This window comes from Lasioglossum baleicum, chromosome 12, assembly GCF_051020765.1.
Source record: "Lasioglossum baleicum chromosome 12, iyLasBale1, whole genome shotgun sequence".
Classification (NCBI taxonomy): domain Eukaryota; kingdom Metazoa; phylum Arthropoda; class Insecta; order Hymenoptera; family Halictidae; genus Lasioglossum; species Lasioglossum baleicum.
In genome coordinates, this window is record NC_134940.1 from 15,796,109 (window position 1) to 15,817,198 (window position 21,090).

The window sequence follows — 21,090 nt, forward strand, 5'->3', positions numbered from 1 at the left end:
AAGAATTGTCGCGCAAGGGAAGTTGTTCTTCCGAGCGGGTGATTTCAAATAATTTTAACATTTCTTTCCTATCTTTTTACCCCTCAAATGGACTACCGGACTTGATTGAAACGAATGCGTAAAATCCTCAATCCACCGTGAATCGATATTGATTTTATCTCATTAAGTCGGTAAAAGCGAATTTCGAAAGATATCGCCTGATTTGTTGCATTTTGACGTCCGTTTCGAATGTCCACTTGAAGGTTGAAGACATGCGAGGTATCGAAGACGATCGCGCGAGTCGCGTTGTTTGGCGATCAGGTTTTGATATTTTATGATTTCGTTGATTTCGGTCTGTTTTGTTGTTGCGTATAAATAACGCCAGGTGTTTTTCGGTTTCAGAAAGGCTGTGTTACTTTAATCTTTACGCTCGGGATATATGGATACGCGAGTGCTGTCGATTCACGCAGACCGTGTGGCTCAATACTTACAATTAGCGAGTATTAGAAGAGTTTTGATAGAGAATTTCACGGGGACCGTGTCCTCGGATATATTCTAATCGGACGAGGACGATTCTTTTTTCCTCGAGTGGCGAGAGAACGGTTCAGAGATACAATTTTACGAAGAGCAACGTATACATACTAGGATGATCTACTTTAGTAACGAATTTACCGAACGTAACGACTCGAGAGAGAGAGACGGAGGAGGGGAGAGGATTTAAATATTATTACACTTACACTTACACAATTATACATAGAACGTATGCGTATTCAACATTTATTACACGGAACGTGAACGTATGTATTCGTTTCAAGGTTTTAGAACACGGGAATCGATTGATCGACGCGTCTCGGTGGAGGAGGAGAATTGTCGCTCCTCGAACGCGTCATAGAAAACTTAATGCCTTTTATGCTGTAAGTGTGATCTAAGGTCCCCGATAATCTCGTTTCAAGGTCAAGAGGATTACCGATAATTGCTCGTTTGTAGTAATAGATGCCAAAGAGACAGACATAGAAAGAATAATAATTTTACGATTCTACTTTCTCCGAAGTGTCTTCTTTTCTTCCAACGAATCGATCGGATTCTTTCCACTAACGATTGTTCGTATACAGGGTGCGGCGCAAATTAATCCCCACGATTTTTCAACCCCTTCGGATGGTCGGACAGAAAAATGTTTCGTACCAAAGTTAATCAGCATTTAACCGACAAGAAATTGCAATTTTTTAATTATTTTAATGGAGCTGGGTATTTTTAATTTCATAATATTGTAGGCGACGTCGAAACGAATTCAACGACCTGCTATACGATGACTTTCAGATGACCTCGAAAGAAAATATCGCCGCATGAATCAATTGCCAGAATATTTGAAATAATTCGACGGTCCGTAATAGCAACGTCTCGCATTTAGAGGTAAACAAATGAACGTAAACATTGCTTCAGAACTTAACTCATCAAAAACCTAATTTATGCGGAGCCAAATTGAAAACACAAATGTTAAACATGTACATGTAATTAATTAATAATTAAATTAAATTTCAAGGTCATCTGAAAGTCATTGTATAGCAGGTCGTCGAATTCGTTTCGACGTCGCCTACAATATTATGAAATTAAAAATACCCAGCTCCATTAAAATAATTAAAAAATTGCAATTTCCTGTCGGTTAAATACTGATTAACTTTGGTACCAAATACTTTTCTGTCCGACCACCCGAAGGGACTGAAAAATCGTGGGGACTAATTTGCGCCGCACCCTGTATACAGGGTGAGTCTCATAATGTGACGATCTCAAATAACTTGTAAATTATTTGTTGTAGAAAAAAAATGTCCAAATAAATGTTGCATGGTTCCTAGGGGGCCATTCAGTGCTGCAATCTGATTTTCGTTACTTCGATTTTTTATCAAGATATAGAGGTCACCTTCAGTTTATTAAATAGAATGCCTAATATTTTTGATTGAACTCGGATGAAGCACAAAATTCTGCGTAAAAAAGTATTGACCTTCATATATCATAAATCTAATAGTTAACGAGATATTATCGATATAATTTCCCATATGTAATTATATCGATAATATCTCGTTAACTATTAGATTTATGATATATGAAGGTCAATACTTTTTTACACAGAATTTTGTGCTTCATCCGAGTTCAATCAAAAATATTAGGCATTCTATTTAATAAACTGAAGGGGGGACCTCTATATCTTGATAAAAAATCGAAGTAACAAAAATCAAATTGCAGCACTGTTATGTCCTCCTAGAAACCATGCAACATTTGTTTGAACATTTTTTTGTACAACAAATAACTTACAAGTTATTTGAGTCATGTTACGAGACTCACCCTGTGCCCTGTAGTATACAGTGTATACAAAGTGTATTTACTACGTTGATGCTTGCGCGCACGTGTGCTGTATACTTCTGACGAAACAAGAACAACAACAACTTACACATTCTCTGCCCCGCGGTTATAATTGTTTGCCAGTCGATAAATCGGTCATCGTCGATCGGTAGTTCGGTTCGGATGTAGTATTTAATAAACATCGTTGGCAAAATCGAAAATTCTAAATACGATTACAATACTGTTATTTTTTAACACCGGAGGGAAACGGTTCATCGCTTTCCATTGAAAGTTACACTTGTATAGGTACTTTCATATTTAAATAAATACGACAAATTCGAATGTCTGTTCTCTCTGTAGAATTATCTTTGTTTTAATACGTTCAGTTTTGTTCGTTGTTACACCGTGGATTTTATGCACTTCCAAAGAGACTGTTCTAGAAGAGATCAACGAGTTGTTTGGGGAACGAGAGAACGTTCAATATGATAAACAGATATTCTCCGAATTTATTTCTTTTGAATTCGTAGACTTTCTACGTGTACAAAGATCCGTGGTATATATATCGTCGTTCTTATACATAACTATTGTTTCAGTTCAATGCTCGTATAGCCGGACTTGCGTCAATTCTGATCCAAGATTATAAACATCCCGGCTAAATTTCACGTCTACAGCAGTGGATCCACTTATTAACTATTTGACTCTGTTTAGACACAGCGGAAACCGCGCGGAGCTTATTTTCATTAGCGTCTTCGTATTCGTTCACATGTGCGATCGAAAACGCGCGGTTTCCGACGTGTCTGAACGGGATCTTCAAAAGAAAATCGATGCTTGAACAATTCGATGAAAAATGGAATCTATGTATATTATTTCAGCTTGGAGTCATGCTACAGTTTAGTTATGCCTACAATTTCGGTCTTGTTGCTGTCGGTAGAGGACTCCCTACGCAGACACACGTTTCGTTCCTGGACGTTTTTCGCGCAAGCCATTTCCGCCTGTTGCCGCAGCATTCGCGCCATAGTTGGTCCCGTGTTCTCCACCATCTGCGAAAAGACCCCGTCCGGATTGTCGCGTAGGAGCTCGTGAGGGCATCCGAATTCCTGTTTTCGCAAACCGTTCGTGAGTCAATCGCGTTCCTTGCCATTTCCATGCTACAATGTAGAATATAATACTTTGAAACTGAATCGTACCTCGATGCGTCCAGCATCCATCACTATGATTCTGTCGCAGTCGATGATGGTGTTGAGCCGGTGGGCGACGGTGATGACCGTGCAGTCGGCGAATCTGGTTCGAATCGTCTGCTGGATCAATGCGTCGGTTCTGAAACGAAGCAGAGTTACCGTGAAGAGATACGCGACCGTGATCACATTTCAGTTCGGGGAAAAACGGGATTACTGGTTGTCGATGTTGGCGGTGGCCTCGTCCAACACGAGAATGCGATTGTTCCTTAAGATCGCCCTGGCTAGACATATCAGTTGCCTCTGGCCGATGCTCATGTTGCTTCCGCTGCGTTCTATCATCTGATCGAGGTGCAGGTGGCTGAGCTCCACTTGGTGAAGGCTGTCCCACAGCTTCGCGTCGTCGTACGAGTTGAACGGGTCCAGGTTGTTGCGCACGCTGTTCGAGAAGAGGAACGGCTGCTGAGGAATGATGGATATCTTGGAGCGGAGCTCGTGCAGCCCTATCGTGCTCGCGTCTATCCCGTCGATCTCGATTTTTCCCTGCAACCCTTCGGGGAACAGCCGAAACAGGACCGATATCAGCGACGATTTTCCCGCGCCGGTTCTGCCCACCACGCCAACCTTCCATCCCGGCTCTAATTTCACGTTCAGGTCCTACAATGAAGTCATACTACGGAGTGGTAGCAGAATAACCACGTTCCCAAATAGCAATCTCTAATTACCTTGAGGACGGCTGGCTGATCCAGACTGTATCGAAGATTGACGTTCCGCAAGCTCACAAGACCGCGCTGCGGCCAGCTCGGTGGCGGCGGATTGCTACTTTGCCAGTCTCCTTCTGACGGCAACACGGTGTACTCCAACAACCTCGACACCGATGCCATGAAAGCTAGCATGCGGTTAATTTGCTTTACACCATGCGGCAAGGTACCGAGTATGATGCTCGACTGCGTCAGAGCCAAGCCGACGTGACCGCTGAGGACAGTACCTGACAGAGCAAATCATCATCCTCTAAAGAGCCGGCATCGTTCCATTTCATTGATGAAGTTTCAACGTTATATGGCAGTGATCGTACAAAAAACTGTGTATTGTACATTTAGCATAGGTTTACTATCTCAGAAATCAGCCAACCAGTCGATCCGTTAAAACGATTAGCCGAGCGCACCGTTATGGATGCGTACTGTGACCCAACGAAGACTTACTGTCGTCGATTAGGATGAAGGAGAATGCGACGCACGTGTAGAAGATAGACATCAGAAGGTCTATGTAAAGGCTAATTGATGAAGTCGCGATTGTCAGCATGCACCATGCGCCGCCGTGAACGTCCTGCAGCTGGTTGAACTGATGTTCCAACAGTTTCGTCACATCGGGCCCGCTGGTTTTAATCGTGCTCAGGCCCTCCATCGTAGCGTTCACGTGCGCGAACACAGGGCTCTTGGCTGAAATGGGATTGGGCTCGGATCATGTCAGTGACACAGTTGGCAAAAGTACTGGTATTCACCTACGCTTTCCAGCTGCTTCAGGCGTGTCACATTTTTCGAACCGCTCGCCCACAGAAAATAACAGATGACGCCAATGATCAGGATAGCAATCGCCATCCAGTAATTGCAAATCACTATGACAACGATGCAGCCACACACCACCAACATAACTTGAATTGTTTCTAGCATCGCCGAGGGTAGCATTTCGTCTACGTTGCCTACATCCTTGGTAAATCGATTGAAAATCCTGCCTGTAATGGCAAACGTTTTTCAAATAGCCGATCGAGCTATTTCTGTTCTATCGGAAGGAATGGTAATAAATTAATATAGTCTGTTTACCGGATTGATTACGATGGAAGAACGACAACGATGTCCCCATCAGGTTCGAGAACATCGCGTCGTAAAGGTTCTGGTTGGACTTCGAACACACCCATACAAAGTAAAGATTTCGCGCCACCACGGCCACTATGCACAACAGAATGACGAACGTGTAAAGGTATACAGCGTCTGTGGTCGTCAGGAGACCGTATCTGTCCAGCGTGAATATACTTCCAAAAAAAGTGTTGTTGCGCGGGAAATGTTCATACGAGGATCGGGAAATGTTGCTTTCAAGGGATTGTCTAGTGGCCTCCACGTTCGACCAGTAAGATAGCCACATATCATTGCCGCTGACAACTACTTGGGAAAAGATGACAGCCAACGCCAACACTGTCAGCAAAACTAATGATCCACCTTGCTTGAAGTAATCCCTGTACACGTTGCCGGAGTTCCGATTGGTAGCAGACATCTCGTTGTCGTCGTCCAACTGGAACTCTGCGGCATCGTAGTCGTAAGACATCTGTAACCATAGAGATACCGCAATACGTTCCATTCGATTCCGCGACGTGAACGTAAACAGAACTATTCCATATACAAACCCTGCTGCTGACGGCGGACACCACCGAAACTCTGGCCATGCTTAGCTGGCTGATTCTCCTATCCGATTCCACCGGTTCCACCGACATCTTGATATCTTTGATTACGCTGACGAATTTCGCCGAGGATTTGGACAGTTCGTTGTACGACCCTTGCATTTTCACCATACCCTTTAACACGAGAGGATCAACGTGTTCGTTGAGTATAGCACGGAGGACAACTTCATGCATACTACTTGACGATACATACTCGATCCAAGACCGCGATAGAATCGGTGTGCTCGATGAACTGCAGCTGATGGGTCACCAGAACTCTCGTCTTCTTGTGAAGATACTGCTGGATGCATTTCTGGAAGAGGTGTTTGGCTACTTTGGCGTCGACGGCGCTCAACGGGTCGTCCAGCAGATAAATGTCGGCTTGTTTGTAGACAGCCCTAGCTAGGTTCACTCGAGCTCTCTGACCCCCGGACAATGCCGATCCATTCTCGCCGACGCTGGTCATGTCTCCGTGAGGAAGCTGTTGGAAATCCTTGGTCAACGCACAAGCCTTGGTCACCTGCAACACACGGTACAGCATACAAGATCCGCTCTCTACTCGAATACGAAATGTTCGAATCAAAAAGGGGAGCGGAAAACCGAAAACCTAGAGAGAGAGCTTACGGCGACGTATCTCGCGTTGTCGTACTGCTGCCCGAACAGGATATTGTCCCTGATGGTTCCCGAGAACAGCCACGGGTCCTGACTGGCGTATGAGATGGTCAGATTCGGTTTGTCGACGATGAAACCATGCGTGGTACTGTCGACGTTTCCTGTGGCTCCGCTGCTCACTTGGACGGTGCCAGCTCGCAGGGGTAGCTCCTTTAAAAGCAGATGTAGGATGGAGGACTTGCCGGAACCGACGCAGCCAACAACCGCGAACAATTCTCCGGATCGAATCTCCATCGAAACCTGCGACAATGTCGGCGGTAACTGTTCGGGCACCCAATTTGCGTACACCCGATCCAGCGTGACGGAAACCGGCGTGGTATCGTCGATACGCGTCACCGGTGCATTTTTACGGCCATTTTTCAGTTCGAGTGACTCGTCGGCCCATCTATTGTTTGTTTTCTGGATGGTTTTCTGCAAACGCGAACTACCGTTCTGTACCGCTCGATCCTGCGATGTCCCTTGGCATTGTTCGTCCAGTAATAAGAAATTCTAAAAATGTACATACGGGCTATAGTTCGAATCAAGGAAAGCAGTTCTGCCATTTCATACTTATACTACGTATGAAAGCTATGTAACTTTTAACTGTTTATATCGTTAACGTTTCAACTACTAATATTTTACATATATCATTAGAAACATGTAAACTACCACCGTGTAAAAGTACGTTCAATTCGAAAATGACCACCTCGAGCCTTTCCCTTGGAAGCGATGAGTAGTGAGCTGGAAAGCCTCGCTTAGGACACGAACCTGTAATCTGTCAATGGTGACGCGAGTTTCTGACAACTGTATCAAGCTCAGCGGAAAGAGAAAAGCCATGGTCAGTTGAAGCATCTCGAAGAAGGCGGATAGCGTGAACGTGATGTCCGAACGAAGCTTGTACCCGCTCAGCACGGTGATTACGAGGGTGATGAACAGGACGATCCTTGCGGTCAGCACCACGTTGGACAGATAACCGGCGTATATGTACTTGCACTTTCGAATTTTCAGTATCTCGTTCTTCCTGATCCCGGTTAAAATGTGGGAGAACGGTTTCTCCCAGGCGTACATCTTGATCACCTTTGCGGAAACCGAAATAATTGTCATGTGTTGTCTGTTGTCTGTTATCTGTTGACTCTGTTGTCTGCGTCTCAGGGTCACCGATCCAACATATCGCTTACCTGTATACCCGCTATCAACTCTTGCATCAATTGTACCCTTTCGTCCGTCAACCTGGCGATCTGTTGTCTCAGCTTCCTCATCACGTTGACGGTGATAAAATGCATCGGAAGCGGCAGAATCACCAGAGCTACTATACCGACTAGTGTCACGAGGCCGATCATGGTCCACATCAACGAACCAATTATTATCAACTGTGATCGTAGAATAGATTTATAGAACTTGATCGTGAGAGATATCTGGCTAGTTACCTGAAGAGGCGATATCCAAATGAAATGAACGTAGACGCAGAAAAGGTCGAAACGCTGGAGGTCGTTGCTGAGCAAGTTGGCGACCTGACCATTAGTAGTTTGCGTCAACGCGCTCTTGCTCAGCCGTAAAATCTGCAGAAGGAAATGTTTCTTAGCAGACGACGAACAGAGATCGCACGACGTTCAGGGAACCAAGAAAATTCGTAAGTAGACTGCGGATCTTTATGCAAAATAAAAATTGTTTCCTTAATCATTTTTAGGAATTGAAAATGTCTAGGTAATCCCAAATTCATCTCATTTATCAATTACAGTAGGTTCCCTCTTAATCGGCTCTTACAGATGTGGATGTCTGTTCAGATAAACAAGTGGTCGTCTAATCCGAATTCTATATAAACAATGGATTCAAAAGGTATTTAAATACTACATTTTCGATTCTCTAAAAGTTGTCGACATTTCAATTGTGATGATTCCGTGAAAATATGTACATAGTATAATTGTATGCCTGGACTAATTTTATAGTTTGAAGTCTCTACTTTTACAAAGGAGACGTACCGAAGGGATGAACAGAGCCGTTTCCGAACGAGTAAAGAGTTTCCAGAAACCGAAATAGTTCTTACCTGACGTTCTAATAGTTTTTAAGTGACGTTATCATGGTTGCGATTCCTAACTATCGCTTGACCTTGTATGATGCTCGCTTCTTTAGTATGTTATCTTTTACGTGTGGACTTGACGCAAATCGGATGGATTGCAAAACCGAAGAGACCCGTTTCCTTTGAGGGTCTAATTGGGGATTCGTAATTGCGACGAATGAATGCACTCGGACGAAGTATTATGGATACAGGGAATGATCGGTTACCTTTTTATAAATGAGAGAGGAGCACGCGATTCGCAGTTTCATGGCTAGTTGTATTTGTAGCTGTGCAACGTGGTGTACAATGAATCTGGTTAAGAACACCAACGATATCATGCCGCCTGCGTAGATCAGCGCCTCGTTTTTGATGAGCCTGATATCGTCGTTGCCGCGATCGAAGTAACTGATCACATAGGCCTGCAGGGAAGCCATCAACGGATTCAGGACCGCGACGTTCATGGCCATCATTATTCCGGTGATCGCGAATTCCTTGCGGAACGTTCGCAGCAGAGCAGCCCATAACGAGGGGCCATTCTTTTCTTTCGACTTTGCCGTGTCCATTTCGATGCTTGCCGTGTCCTCTTGTTTCAACTTGGTCAATTCTCGCTCCCATGACCTTTGTTTTCGAATTTCGTACTCGTTAATCATTAATCAATATTTCCGTGGCGACCGACACTTCGTCTAGAAATGATTTGAAGCCACGATTAATGCTTACTTGTTCAATCGGTTAGCAAGTCTCTCGGATTCGTTGTTTCTGGGGGGAAAATAGAGATCCGGCAATTCCAATTCCGTCTTGGCACCTTTCAACATCAATCTCCAAGACCACCTGTCATCATAACAATTAGACAGCGAATCTTCCGCCGATATTCCCGTCTCTATAGAAACTAGAATAGCGGAGGAATTGAAAATGTTCCGATAGGCCGTAAATTGTATACATTTACGATAAAACCGACTGAGCGATACCCAAACGAATATACATATACAAATATAGAAACTTTTCGGAATCTTTCGCGTATCGTTAAACTATATTGAACTTATATCAATTATTCTGAGAAAAAAAGTGGTTGATCAATATTTCTGTAACTTTTATTTACTGTAATCGATGTAGACAACTTTTATTTTCCGAACGCTTCGATACATTGAGTGCCAGTCAGACAGTCTCAAAAATTTCTCTAATTAAATTAAACTAAAAAGCTGAAGATGTGTGGTTTACTCAAGGTACGCTCTCAACCTTCTTGCGTTGTGCAGATCTGAACAAAGTCTGTTACTCTCCATACAATGAGTCCGAAAATCGTTTATAGGTAAATGTAGGCAAATAACTGTTCCTCAAATATCTTCGAGATGTGGCACTCAATGTGGTAAGTGGTTCGCAATTCAGAAAAGGAGAAGCGCTAAGCGGGCACGAGTAAACAAATAAAATATACGATTCAATGATCGGGACACTCACGCAAAGAATAATTTGCTTAGTGGACCAGCTTTGTCTTTCGGGTTCCGTTTCGTGTACACCGTTTTCGACTCCATTATTCCGTCCGAAATTAAATCAATACTTCGTACATACAGAGTAACCGTGCAACAATGTCGCTTGAACGAGCTTCGAAGCGGATTTTGTATTAAAATTTATTCATACTGATACATGACTTAGTACACGTGTCATTTCAAACAAGGTAGCATGCGTACAAATTATACGTACGCGGAAGCTATAATCTTCCGCAAAATAGGAGTCGAAGGAACTTTGAACGATCGAAACTATGACCGAAGTAGCACTGATTCTATCGCATCAAATTCGATAACACGATCGTTATCGTTACATGCTTTCGTCAACCTGATTGTTTTTTGGCGATCGCGCGATAAACTACTCAGTAATATGGTTTCGATATTCTTACAGAATCATTTTGTGCAGATACAAGAACACAAATAACCGAGGCCAACGGAGCCGTTCAGGAGCGGCATGTTGCCAGCAAATTCTACTGCAATGGCAACGAGTAGTCTAGCCTGGAGCAGTAAATAGGTTGAACCACCCTGTATCTCGAAGAGATGATTATGCTTTAAGATTGATTTAACTATGCGTCTTGAACAAGGAAAATGCTTACATCCGTAGATTAGGTCCAACATAGGCGCTGTTTCAAATTTGACTAGCCCTTCCTAATTAAACGGAAAGTAAAAAGGTTCAATTTTTCATTAGTAGACGGTAAAAACAAGTAGGTGTAATTTAAAGCATAATTTAAAAGTTTCAACATGTTGGCCACAGGTTATAAAAATGACTAACAGAAGAAAGAAATTTGGCTTCTGCTTATTGTACGCGCTGCAAGCAACTTATAAACCCACTAACTAAAAGTTCCACTTTAAACTGCATAAAAGTTTCGCTAACTAAAAGTTCCACTTTAAACTGCATAAAAGTTCCACAAAAATCCACGGTCTGTTCATTAGCTATCACTTGTGTGTTATTTCATCCTATTAACGTATTATAGTGAAGTCTGAGCAATAATTTCAGTGTTGTCTCCGTCAATGGAAGAAGGCTGCTCCTCCAAAGGCAGACATGAACCAGAGTAGGACTTCTCCGCTTCTTGCCGCAGAATTCGCGCCATAGCTGGCCCCGTGTTGTTCACCATCTGCGAAAAGACCCCGTTCGGATTGTTGCGCAGGAGCTCGTGAGGGCAGCCGAATTCCTGTTTTCGCAAACCGTTCGTGAGTCAATCGCGTTCCTCGCCATTTCAATGCTACCATGTAGAATATAATACTTTAAAACTGAACCGTACCTCGATGCGTCCAGCGTCCATCACTATGATTCTGTCGCAGTCGATGATGGTGTTGAGGCGGTGAGCAACGGTGATGACCGTGCAGTCGGCGAACTTGGTTCGAATCGTCTGCTGGATCAATGCGTCGGTTCTGAAACGAATCAGAGTTACCGTGAAGAGATACGCGACCGTGATCACATTTCAGTTCGGGGAAAAACGGGATTACTGGTTGTCGATGTTGGCGGTGGCCTCGTCCAACACGAGAATGCGATTGTTCCTTAAGATCGCCCTGGCTAGACATATCAGTTGCCTCTGGCCGATGCTCAGGTTGCTTCCGCTGCGTTCTATCATCTGATCGACTTGCAGGTGGCTTAGCTCCACTTGGTGAAGGCTGTCCCACAGCTTCGCGTCGTCGTACGAGTTGAACGGGTCCAGGTTGTTGCGCACGCTGTTCGAGAAGAGGAACGGCTGCTGAGGAATGATGGATATCTTGGAGCGGAGCTCGTGCAGCCCTATCGTGCTCGCGTCTATCCCGTCGATCTCGATTTTTCCCTGCAACCCTTCGGGGAACAGCCGAAACAGGACCGATATCAGCGACGATTTTCCCGCGCCGGTTCTGCCCACCACGCCAACCTTCCATCCCGGCTCTAATTTCACGTTCAGGTCCTACAATGAAGTCATACTACGGAGTGGTAGCAGAATAACCACGTTCCCAAATAGCAATCTCTAATTACCTTGAGGACGGCTGGCTGATCCAGACTGTATCGAAGATTGACGTTCCGCAAGCTCACAAGACCGCGCTGCGGCCAGCTCGGTGGCGGCGGATTGCTACTTTGCCAGTCTCCTTCTGACGGCAACACGGTGTACTCCAACAACCTCGACACCGATGCCATGAAAGCTAGCATGCGGTTAATTTGCTTTACACCATGCGGCAAGGTACCGAGTATGATGCTCGACTGCGTCAGAGCCAAGCCGACGTGACCGCTGAGGACAGTACCTGACAGAGCAAATCATCATCCTCTAAAGAGCCGGCATCGTTCCATTTCATTGATGAAGTTTCAACGTTATATGGCAGTGATCGTACAAAAAACTGTGTATTGTACATTTAGCATAGGTTTACTATCTCAGAAATCAGCCAACCAGTCGATCCGTTAAAACGATTAGCCGAGCGCACCGTTATGGATGCGTACTGTGACCCAACGAAGACTTACCGTCGTCGATTAGGATGAAGGAGAATGCGACGCACGTGTAGAAGATAGACATCAGAAGGTCTATGTAAAGGCTAATTGATGAAGTCGCGATTGTCAGCATGTACCATGCGCCGCCGTGAACGTCCTGCAGCTGGTTGAACTGATTTTCCAACAGTTTCGCCACTTCGGGCCCGCTGGATTTAATCGTGCTCAGACCCTCCATCGTAGCGTTCACGTGCGCGAACACAGGACTTTTCGCTGAAATGGCGAATTGAAATCGCGATCGGATTATGTCAGTGACACAATCGGCACAAGTTCTGGTACTCACCTACACTTTCCAGCTGCTTCAGGCGTGTTATGATTTTTGAACCGTTCGCCCACAAGAAATAAAAGATCACGCCAATAATCAGGAGAGGAATGACCATCCAGTTATTGCAAATCAGTATGACAACGATGCAACCACACACCACCAACATAACTTGAATTGCCTCCAGCATCGTTATAGGTAGCATTTCGTCTACGTTGCCTACATCCTTGGTAAATCGATTGAAAATCCTGCCTGTAATGGCAAACGTTTTTCAAATAGCCGATCGAGCTATTTCTGTTCTATCGGAAGGAATGGTAATAAATTAATATAGTCTGTTTACCGGACTGATTACGATGGAAGAACGACAACGACGTCCCCAGCACGTTCGAGAACATTGTGTCGTGAAGGTTCTGGTTGGACTTCGAACACACCCATATAAAGTACAGATTTCGCCCCACCACGACCACTATGCACAACAGAATGACGAACGTGTAAAGGTATACAGCGTCTGTGGTCGTCAGGAGACCGTATCTGTCAAGCGTGAAGATACTTCCCAAAAAAGGATTGTTGCGCGGGAAATGTTCATACGAGGAACGGGAAATGTTGCTTTCAAGGGATCGTCTAGTCCCCTCCATGTTCGTCCAGTAAGATAGCCACATATCATTGCCGCTGACAACTACTTGGGAGAAGATGACTGCCAACGCCAACACAGCCAGCAGAACGATTGATGCACCGTGCTTGAAGTACTCTTTGTACACGTTGCCGGAATTCCGATTGGTATCAGACATCTCGTTGTCGTCGTCCACCTGGAACTCTGCGGCATCGTAGTCGTAAGATATCTGTAACCATAGAGATATCGCAATACGTTCCATTCGATTCCGCGACGTGAACGTAAACAGAATTATTCCATATACAAACCCTGCTGCTGACAGCGGACACCACCGAAACTCTGGCCATGCTTAGCTGGCTGACTCTTCTATCCGATGGCAACGGGGACAAAAGCGCATCCTTAGATTCTTTTTGCCTGGTGGCTTCCACCGACATCTTGATATCTTTGATTACGCTGACGAATTTCGCCGAGGATTTGGACAGTTCGTTGTACGACCCTTGCATTTTTACCATACCCTTTAACAAGAGAGGATCAATGTGCTCGTTGAGTATAGCACGGAGGATAATTAAATGCGTACTACTTGACAAGACATACTCGATCCACAACCGCGATGGATTCGGTGTGCTCGATGAACTGCAGCTGGTGGGTTACCAGAACCCTCGTCTTCTTGCGAAGATACTGCTGGATGCATTTCTGGAAGAGGTGTTTGGCTACTTTGGCGTCGACAGCGCTCAACGGGTCATCCAGCAGGTAAATGTCGGCTTGTTTGTAGACGGCCCTAGCTAGGTTCACTCGAGCTCTCTGACCCCCGGACAATGCCGATCCATTCTCGCCGACGCTGGTCATGTCTCCGTGAGGAAGCTGTTGGAAATCCTTGGTCAACGCACAAGCCTTGGTCACCTGCAACACACGGTACAGCATACAAGATCCGCTCTCTACTCGAATACGAAATGTTCGAATCAAACAGGGGAGCGGAAAACCGAAAACCTAGAGAGAGAGAGCTTACGGCGACGTATCTCGCGTTGTCGTACTGCTGCCCGAACAGGATATTGTCCCTGACGGTTCCCGAGAACAGCCACGGTTCCTGACTGGCGTATGAGATGGTCAGATTCGGTTTGTCGACGATGAAACCATGCGTGGTACTGTCAACGTTTCCTGTGGCTCCGCTGCTCACTTGGACGGTGCCAGCTCGCAGGGGTAGCTCCTTTAAAAGCAGATGTAGGATGGAGGACTTGCCGGAACCGACGCAGCCAACAACCGCGAACAATTCTCCGGATCGAATCTGCATCGAAACCTGCGACAATGTCGGCGGTAACTGTTCGGGCACCCAATTTGCGTACACCCGATCCAGCGTGACGGAAACCGGCGTGGTATCGTCGATACGCGTCACCGGTGCATTTTTACGGCCATTTTTCAGTTCGAGTGACTCGTCCGCCCATCTATTGTTTGTTTTCTGGATGGTTTTCTGCAAACGCGAACTACCGTTCTGTACCGCTCGATCTTGCGATGTCCCTTGGCATTGTTCGTCCAGTAATAAGAATTTCTAAAAAACATATACGGGCTGTAATTCTTATCAAGGAAAGCAGTTCTGCCATTTCATACTTATACTACGTATGGAAGGTATGTAATTTTTAACTGTTTATATCAGTAATGTTTCAACTCCTAATATTTTACATACATATATCACTAGAAACATGTAGAATACCACCGTGCAAAAGTACTTTCAATTCAAAACCGACCACCTCGGGTCCTTCCCTTGGAAGCGATGAGTAGTGTGGGCATGAAAGCCTCGCTTCGGACACGTACCTGTATCCTGTCAATGGTGACGCGAGTTTCTGATAAGTGTATCATAGCCAGAGGAAAGAAAAACGCGACGGTCAGCTGAAGCATCTCGAAGTAGTTGGATAGCGTGAACGCGGTATCCGAACGAAGCTCGTCCCCGTTCAGTACGGTGAACACGATGGTGGTGTACAGGACGATCCTTGCGGTCAGCACCACGTTGGCCAGATAAACGGCGTATATGTACGCGCTCTTTCGAATTCTCATTATCTCCTTCCTCCTGACTGTGTTTATAATGTCCGAGAATGGTTTCTCCCAGGCGTACATCTTGATCACCTATGCAGAAACCGAAATAATTGTCATGTGTACTCTGTTGTTCTCGTCTCGATGCCACCGACGCGACATATCGCTTACCTGTATACCCGCTATCAACTCTTGCATCAATTGTACCCTTTCGTCCGTCAACCTGGCGATCTGTTGTCTCAACGTCCTCATCACTTTGACGGTGATAGAGTGTATCGGAAACGACAGAATGATCAGAGCTCCTATACCGACAAACGTCACGAGCCCGATCCTCGTCCACATCAACGAACCGATCAGTATCATCTGCGATCGTAAGAAACAAACCGATACCTATGGTGTTTCACTCTCTCCTCTCGTTACAAAGACTCATAATATCGCCTCGCGAAAGCGATATAATCCCGAACAGATTTTTAGAACTTCATCGTGAGAAATATTTGGCGAGTTACCTGAAGTGGCGATATCCAAATGAAATTAACGAAGTCGCAGAATTGGTCGAAACGCTGGAGGTCGTTGCTGAGCAAGTTGACGACGTGACTACTGGTAGTTTGCGTCAACGCGCTCTTACTCAGTCGTAAAATCTGCAGAAAGAAATGTTTCTTAGCCGACGGCGCACAGAGATCGCACAACGTTCAGGGTACCAAGAAACTTCGTAACTAAACTGCGGTTCTTTATGCAAAATAAAAATTGTTTCTTTAATCATTTTTAGGAATTGAAAATTTCTAGATAATCCCAAATTCTTCTCATTTATCAATTATAGTAGGCTACCTCTCAACCGGCTCTTACGGCTGTGGATGTCTGTTCAGATAAACCAGTGGTCGTCTAATCCGAATTCTACATAAACAATGGATTCAAAAGGTATTTAAATACTATATTTTCGATTCTCTAAAAGTTGTCGACATTTCAATTGTGATGATTCCGTGAAAACAAATACATGGTATGTATAATTATATTAATTATATGCCTGGAGACTAATTTTGTAGTTTGAAGTCTCTACTTTTGCAAAGGAAACGTACCGAAGGGATAAAAAGAACCGTGTATTTAAATAGTTCTTATCTGACGTTCTAATAGTTTTTAAGTAACGTTATCATCGTCGCGATTCCTAACTATCGCTTGACCGTGGATAATGCTCGCTTCTTTAGTATGTTATCTTGTACGTGTGAACTTGACGCTGATCGGATGGATTGCAAAACCGAAGAAACGCGCGTCCTTTGAATGTCTAATTGGGGATTCGCAATTGCGACGAATGAATGAACTCGGACGAAGAGTATTACGAATACGGGGAATGATCGGTTACCTTTTTATAAATGAGAGAGGAGCACGCGATTCGCAGTCTCATGGCTAATTGAAATTGCAGCTGTGTTCCCTGGTGCACGATGAATGTCGTTAAAAACACCATCGATAGCATGGCGCCCGCGTAGATCAGAGCCTTGTTTTTGCTGAACCTAATACCAGAGCCGCCGCGATCGAAGTAACTGATCACATAGGCCTGCATGTAAGCCGTCGACGGATTCAGGATCAAGTAATTGAAGCCAGCCAGTATTCCGATGAACGCGAATTCCTTGCGGAACGTCCACAGCAGAGCCGCCCATAACGAGGGGCCATTCTTTTTCTTCGACTTTGCCTCGTCCGTTTCGATGCTTGCCGTGTCCTCTTGTTTCAACTTGGTCAATTCGCGCTCCCATGACCTTTGTTTTCGAATTTCGTACTCGTTAATCATTAATCGATATTTCCATGGCGACCGAGATTTCGTCTAGAAATGATTTGAAGCTTCGGGTAATGCTTACTTGTTCAATCGGTTAGCAAGTCCCCCGGATTTGTTGTTTCTGGGGGGAAAATAGAGATCCGGCAATTCCAATTCCGTCTTGGCGCCTTTCAACATCAATCTCCAAGACCACCTGTCATCATAACAATTAGACAACGAATCTTCCGCCGATTATTATTCGAGAATAACGGAGGAATTGAAAACGTTCCCCGGGTTTCTTAGAAATATGCGTTCGTCAGGAATATGTCATCTGTGAGCCGTAAATTTTATACATTTACGATAATACCTACTGAGCGATATACGAACGAGTACATACTAACAAATATAGGATCTTTTCGAAATCTTTAGTATCGTTAAACTATATTATTATTTTATTATTATATACGGACCGAGGTCCTTTGATACAAATGTTTACAGTTGTTTACTGTAGAACTGATAAGAAAGAAATAGTGTTAACCTAAAAACACAAGAAGGGACAAGCGCGAAGCTAAACAAATAAAGGTACGACATTAACAAATAACCTTGCGTAATTTTCTTTTGAATGCCTGTAACGTGCCATTAAAAAAATCGATATTATTATACACTATACAGTATGTTTGAGCTTGCAATAATGCACACAAATACATTGAACATATTTAAATTATTCAGAGAGAAGAAGTAGTTAATGTTTCTGTAATTTTTATTTCCAGTAATCGATACGGACAAGGCTTATTTTCCGAACGCTTCGATACTTATACGCACCAATACTTATTCTAGCAAAAATATTCGTGCTGCATGGTCGGGGCTGTTTCATTCTCTTTTTTAATTGTTCAACTGTAAAGTCTGGTTTACATTGTTTCAATGCAGCAACAATTTTCTACATTGCAAGTGCTTTTTTGTTTTTGTTAAAATAATCTTTTGACTTCACACGCCACAATCCCTGCCAATTTCGCCAGAACCCTGATCAGTAGAATGGGCGCTCGATGGGTCAGCCATGTTCTCACTTCGCGGTCTCACAAGCAACTGATACTGACAATAAACCTCCTGGACGTTCAAACGGTTCTTCAATATTGACAGAAAGTATAATTTGTTATTAATATCCGTCAATATTCATAGGACGCTTCAATGCGCTTCCAAACGATCAATAATTCCATCAATGTGACCCTCCGTCAATATTGAAGCGAATATTGACAATATTATTGATCGTCTAGGGGTCACTGTAGGCAGTTTCAAAATTTATCTAATGAATTTAAAGTAAAAAACTTAAGATGTGTATTTTACTCAAGGTACGCTCTCAACCGTCTTGTATTGTGCAGATCCTAACAAAGTCGGCTACCCTCGATACAATGACTCCGAAATTCGTTTACAAATGTAGGCAAATAACTTTGTCTCCCATTTTTCGGAGATATGGCACTCAAAGTTACTACGTGATTAGAAATTCACTGTTCGAAGCGAATGACATGAAAGAGAAATGAAGAAGAGCACTAAGCGGACGCGAGTAAACAAATAAAATATACGATTCAACGATCGGGACACTCACGCAAAGAATAATGTGCTTAGTGGACCAGCTTTGTCTTTCGGGTTCCATTCCGTGTACACCGTTTTCGACTCCATTATTCCGTCCGAAACCGCGCAACCTTGTCAGGCAGCGTTAGCACTGTTCGCAACACCCCTGCACGAAGAGAGTAATGGTGTAACATTGACGGTTGAACGGGTTTCGAAACGAATATCGTATTAAAATTTATTCATACCGATAGAACATACTTAATAAACTCGCAGGTAAAAATGATCGCCGGGTGATATATATATATACACGAAGAACCTCGTAGTTGAATAATAACTCTCTTTTCATATCCTTGACTTTTTTCCTGACTCATTTCAAACAGGGGAGCATAGTCCAATAGTACATAGTAGAATGGTGCTAATTACATAAACATATGTATTTAGATACGAAAAGTAGCACTGATTGTTCGTCATTAAATTCGATAACACGTTTGCTATCGCGTTGCATGCATTCGTCGGCCTGCTTGTTTCTCGACGGTTACGAGTTAAACAATTCAGTACAATGTTTTAAATACTGTTACATGGTCATTTTGTGCCGATACGACAACGGAATTAACCGAGACCAACGGAACCTTTCAAAGGGGGCATGTTGCCGGCAAATTCTACTGCAAAAGAAAAAAACATGCTGAGTATAGTATTACCAATAGAATTAGTTGATTATGTGTATTATGCTTTAAGGTTGGTTCAGCTATGCGTCTTGGAGATAGAAAATACATACAGTGGTGGGCAAAAGTTTAAGGACGCTCTAAAAAAGACGATAACTATTTTAATACTAGCTGCTCGTGGCGTGCCTTCGGCAGGTCCTTCGGGCGGATTGCTCTGGCGGGGGGTGCACAATAGGTGCACTAATGACGTCGCAACTATTGACAATATGAAAGAAAATTGTACACACATAGTTTAATTCGTCGATAACGCAAATCCATAAATTGGAATAGAAATAAACTAACTGGCGGATCTTGATAATGTCGATAATGCAAACACTCACGTCGATAATCTAAATTCCTATTGAAATATTGATTAAAAGCTGCGACTTCGAAAAGTTCGTTTCTTTGTTATTGTTAGTTCGAATTTTCTATTTTTCCGGGCTTCTTTTCCAATTTTTCTTTCCTTAAAATCTTATTCAGACTATTACGAACATTTAAAAAAAAAATTAGCCAAATCAGTCCAGCCGTTCTCAAGTGATGCGCTTACCAACGAACAGCATTTGATTTTTATTTATTGTATAGCAAATTTATTGCAAATTTCTTCAAAAATTGCAATTCATCGGAATTGTTGAAAAAATACGGTAATTGTTTAGAAAGAGGGTCTCATCTCAGATTTTGATGAAATTTAAATATGTTATAGATTTCTACGTTTTGAACAACTTTTTCCTATACATGTTACCGCCGCTCGATTTTAGTTTTGCAGGATATTCGCAAAAAGCTATCGCTTATGCAGTATTGAATTTTTCGTATTGCTGCACGCTCTGCAGCAACGTAATCCTGTCCCGGCACGGCGTTTGTTTACATTTTACTTGTTACAGTTACATCCTGCCTTCCTCACTCCGTGGCCAAATCCTTTTCGAACAAAGTCCCACTCATTACAACCTCATAAACATTTTCCGAACGATAGTTGAATAGCCCAAAGTGACCCACCTGCCATCGCCCGACGACGGTTCTGTTTATTTTCATGCATCCCTATTCAAGACGCCAGGTACGACCAGGTACCATAAATCTTTACAATCTTCGGGTCGTCTCTACAACAACCTTTGACTCGGCTTAAACACGTGGACGTTAACACGTATTTCTTAAATTCTCAATACAGGCTCACATAAAAAAGTTGAAAATGCAACTTTTAGTATTTTTTCAACAATTCCGATCAATTGCAATTTTTGAAAAAAATTCTTTTCGCATCGTGTAATAAACTAATTGCTCTAGCTTCCCAAGAATGTTCAAATCATATAGTACAAAATTAAAATAGTTATCGTCTTTTTAGAGCGTCCTTAAACTTTTGTCCACTACTGTACATATGTATACAATAGCTACATCTAATAAACATAAATACCATTTTGTTGAAGATAAGTAAGTGTCCGCGGTGATTTATAGAGGGGAGTTACATATAAATAGTTTCTGTAAGAAGAACGGTCGCCCAACAACCGCATTACACCATGCGGTTTAAACCTGCCGCTCGTGGAGGTAAATAGGGCGCCTGCGCAGTCACAGCCAATCAGAGCTTGGTACCTAGTCGTAGACGCG

At 43.5% G+C, this 21,090-nt stretch overlaps 1 protein-coding gene across 1 annotated transcript; it reads right to left on the minus strand.

Annotated features, from left to right (window-relative positions):
- Window positions 1-2,785: 2,785 nt before the first annotated feature.
- LOC143214568 (uncharacterized) lies at window positions 2,786-19,008 on the minus strand. Its single transcript, XM_076435783.1, has 33 exons — window positions 18,834-19,008; window positions 17,337-17,447; window positions 16,847-17,237; window positions 15,999-16,130; window positions 15,664-15,855; window positions 15,277-15,585; window positions 14,477-15,013; window positions 14,065-14,370; window positions 13,779-13,985; window positions 13,201-13,699; window positions 12,882-13,112; window positions 12,575-12,811; window positions 12,098-12,360; window positions 11,590-12,029; window positions 11,385-11,514; window positions 11,098-11,294; window positions 10,541-10,696; window positions 10,319-10,397; window positions 10,076-10,239; window positions 9,344-9,454; window positions 8,854-9,244; window positions 7,749-8,129; window positions 7,339-7,647; window positions 6,544-7,080; window positions 6,134-6,439; window positions 5,887-6,054; window positions 5,309-5,807; window positions 4,990-5,220; window positions 4,691-4,927; window positions 4,214-4,476; window positions 3,706-4,145; window positions 3,501-3,630; window positions 2,786-3,410 (listed from the first exon to the last, which is right to left on the minus strand). The coding sequence occupies exons 1-33, from the start codon at window positions 18,905-18,907 to the stop codon at window positions 3,198-3,200; spliced, it is 8,871 nt and encodes a 2,956-aa protein (XP_076291898.1). The 5' UTR covers window positions 18,908-19,008; the 3' UTR covers window positions 2,786-3,197.
- Window positions 19,009-21,090: the final 2,082 nt, after the last annotated feature.

Bases quoted from the DNA above. Each gene is read 5' to 3' on its own strand.
- LOC143214568 (XM_076435783.1), bottom strand. From the start codon at position 18,907: ATGGAGTCGAAAACGGTGTACACGGAATGGAACCCGAAAGACAAAGCT. The intron at 12,030-12,097 runs GTAATTAGAGAT...ACTTCATTGTAG, and splicing joins ATCAGCCAGCCGTCCTCAAG to GACCTGAACGTGAAATTAGA. The intron at 9,245-9,343 runs GTAAGCATTAAT...TCGAAAACAAAG, and splicing joins CTTGCTAACCGATTGAACAA to GTCATGGGAGCGAGAATTGA.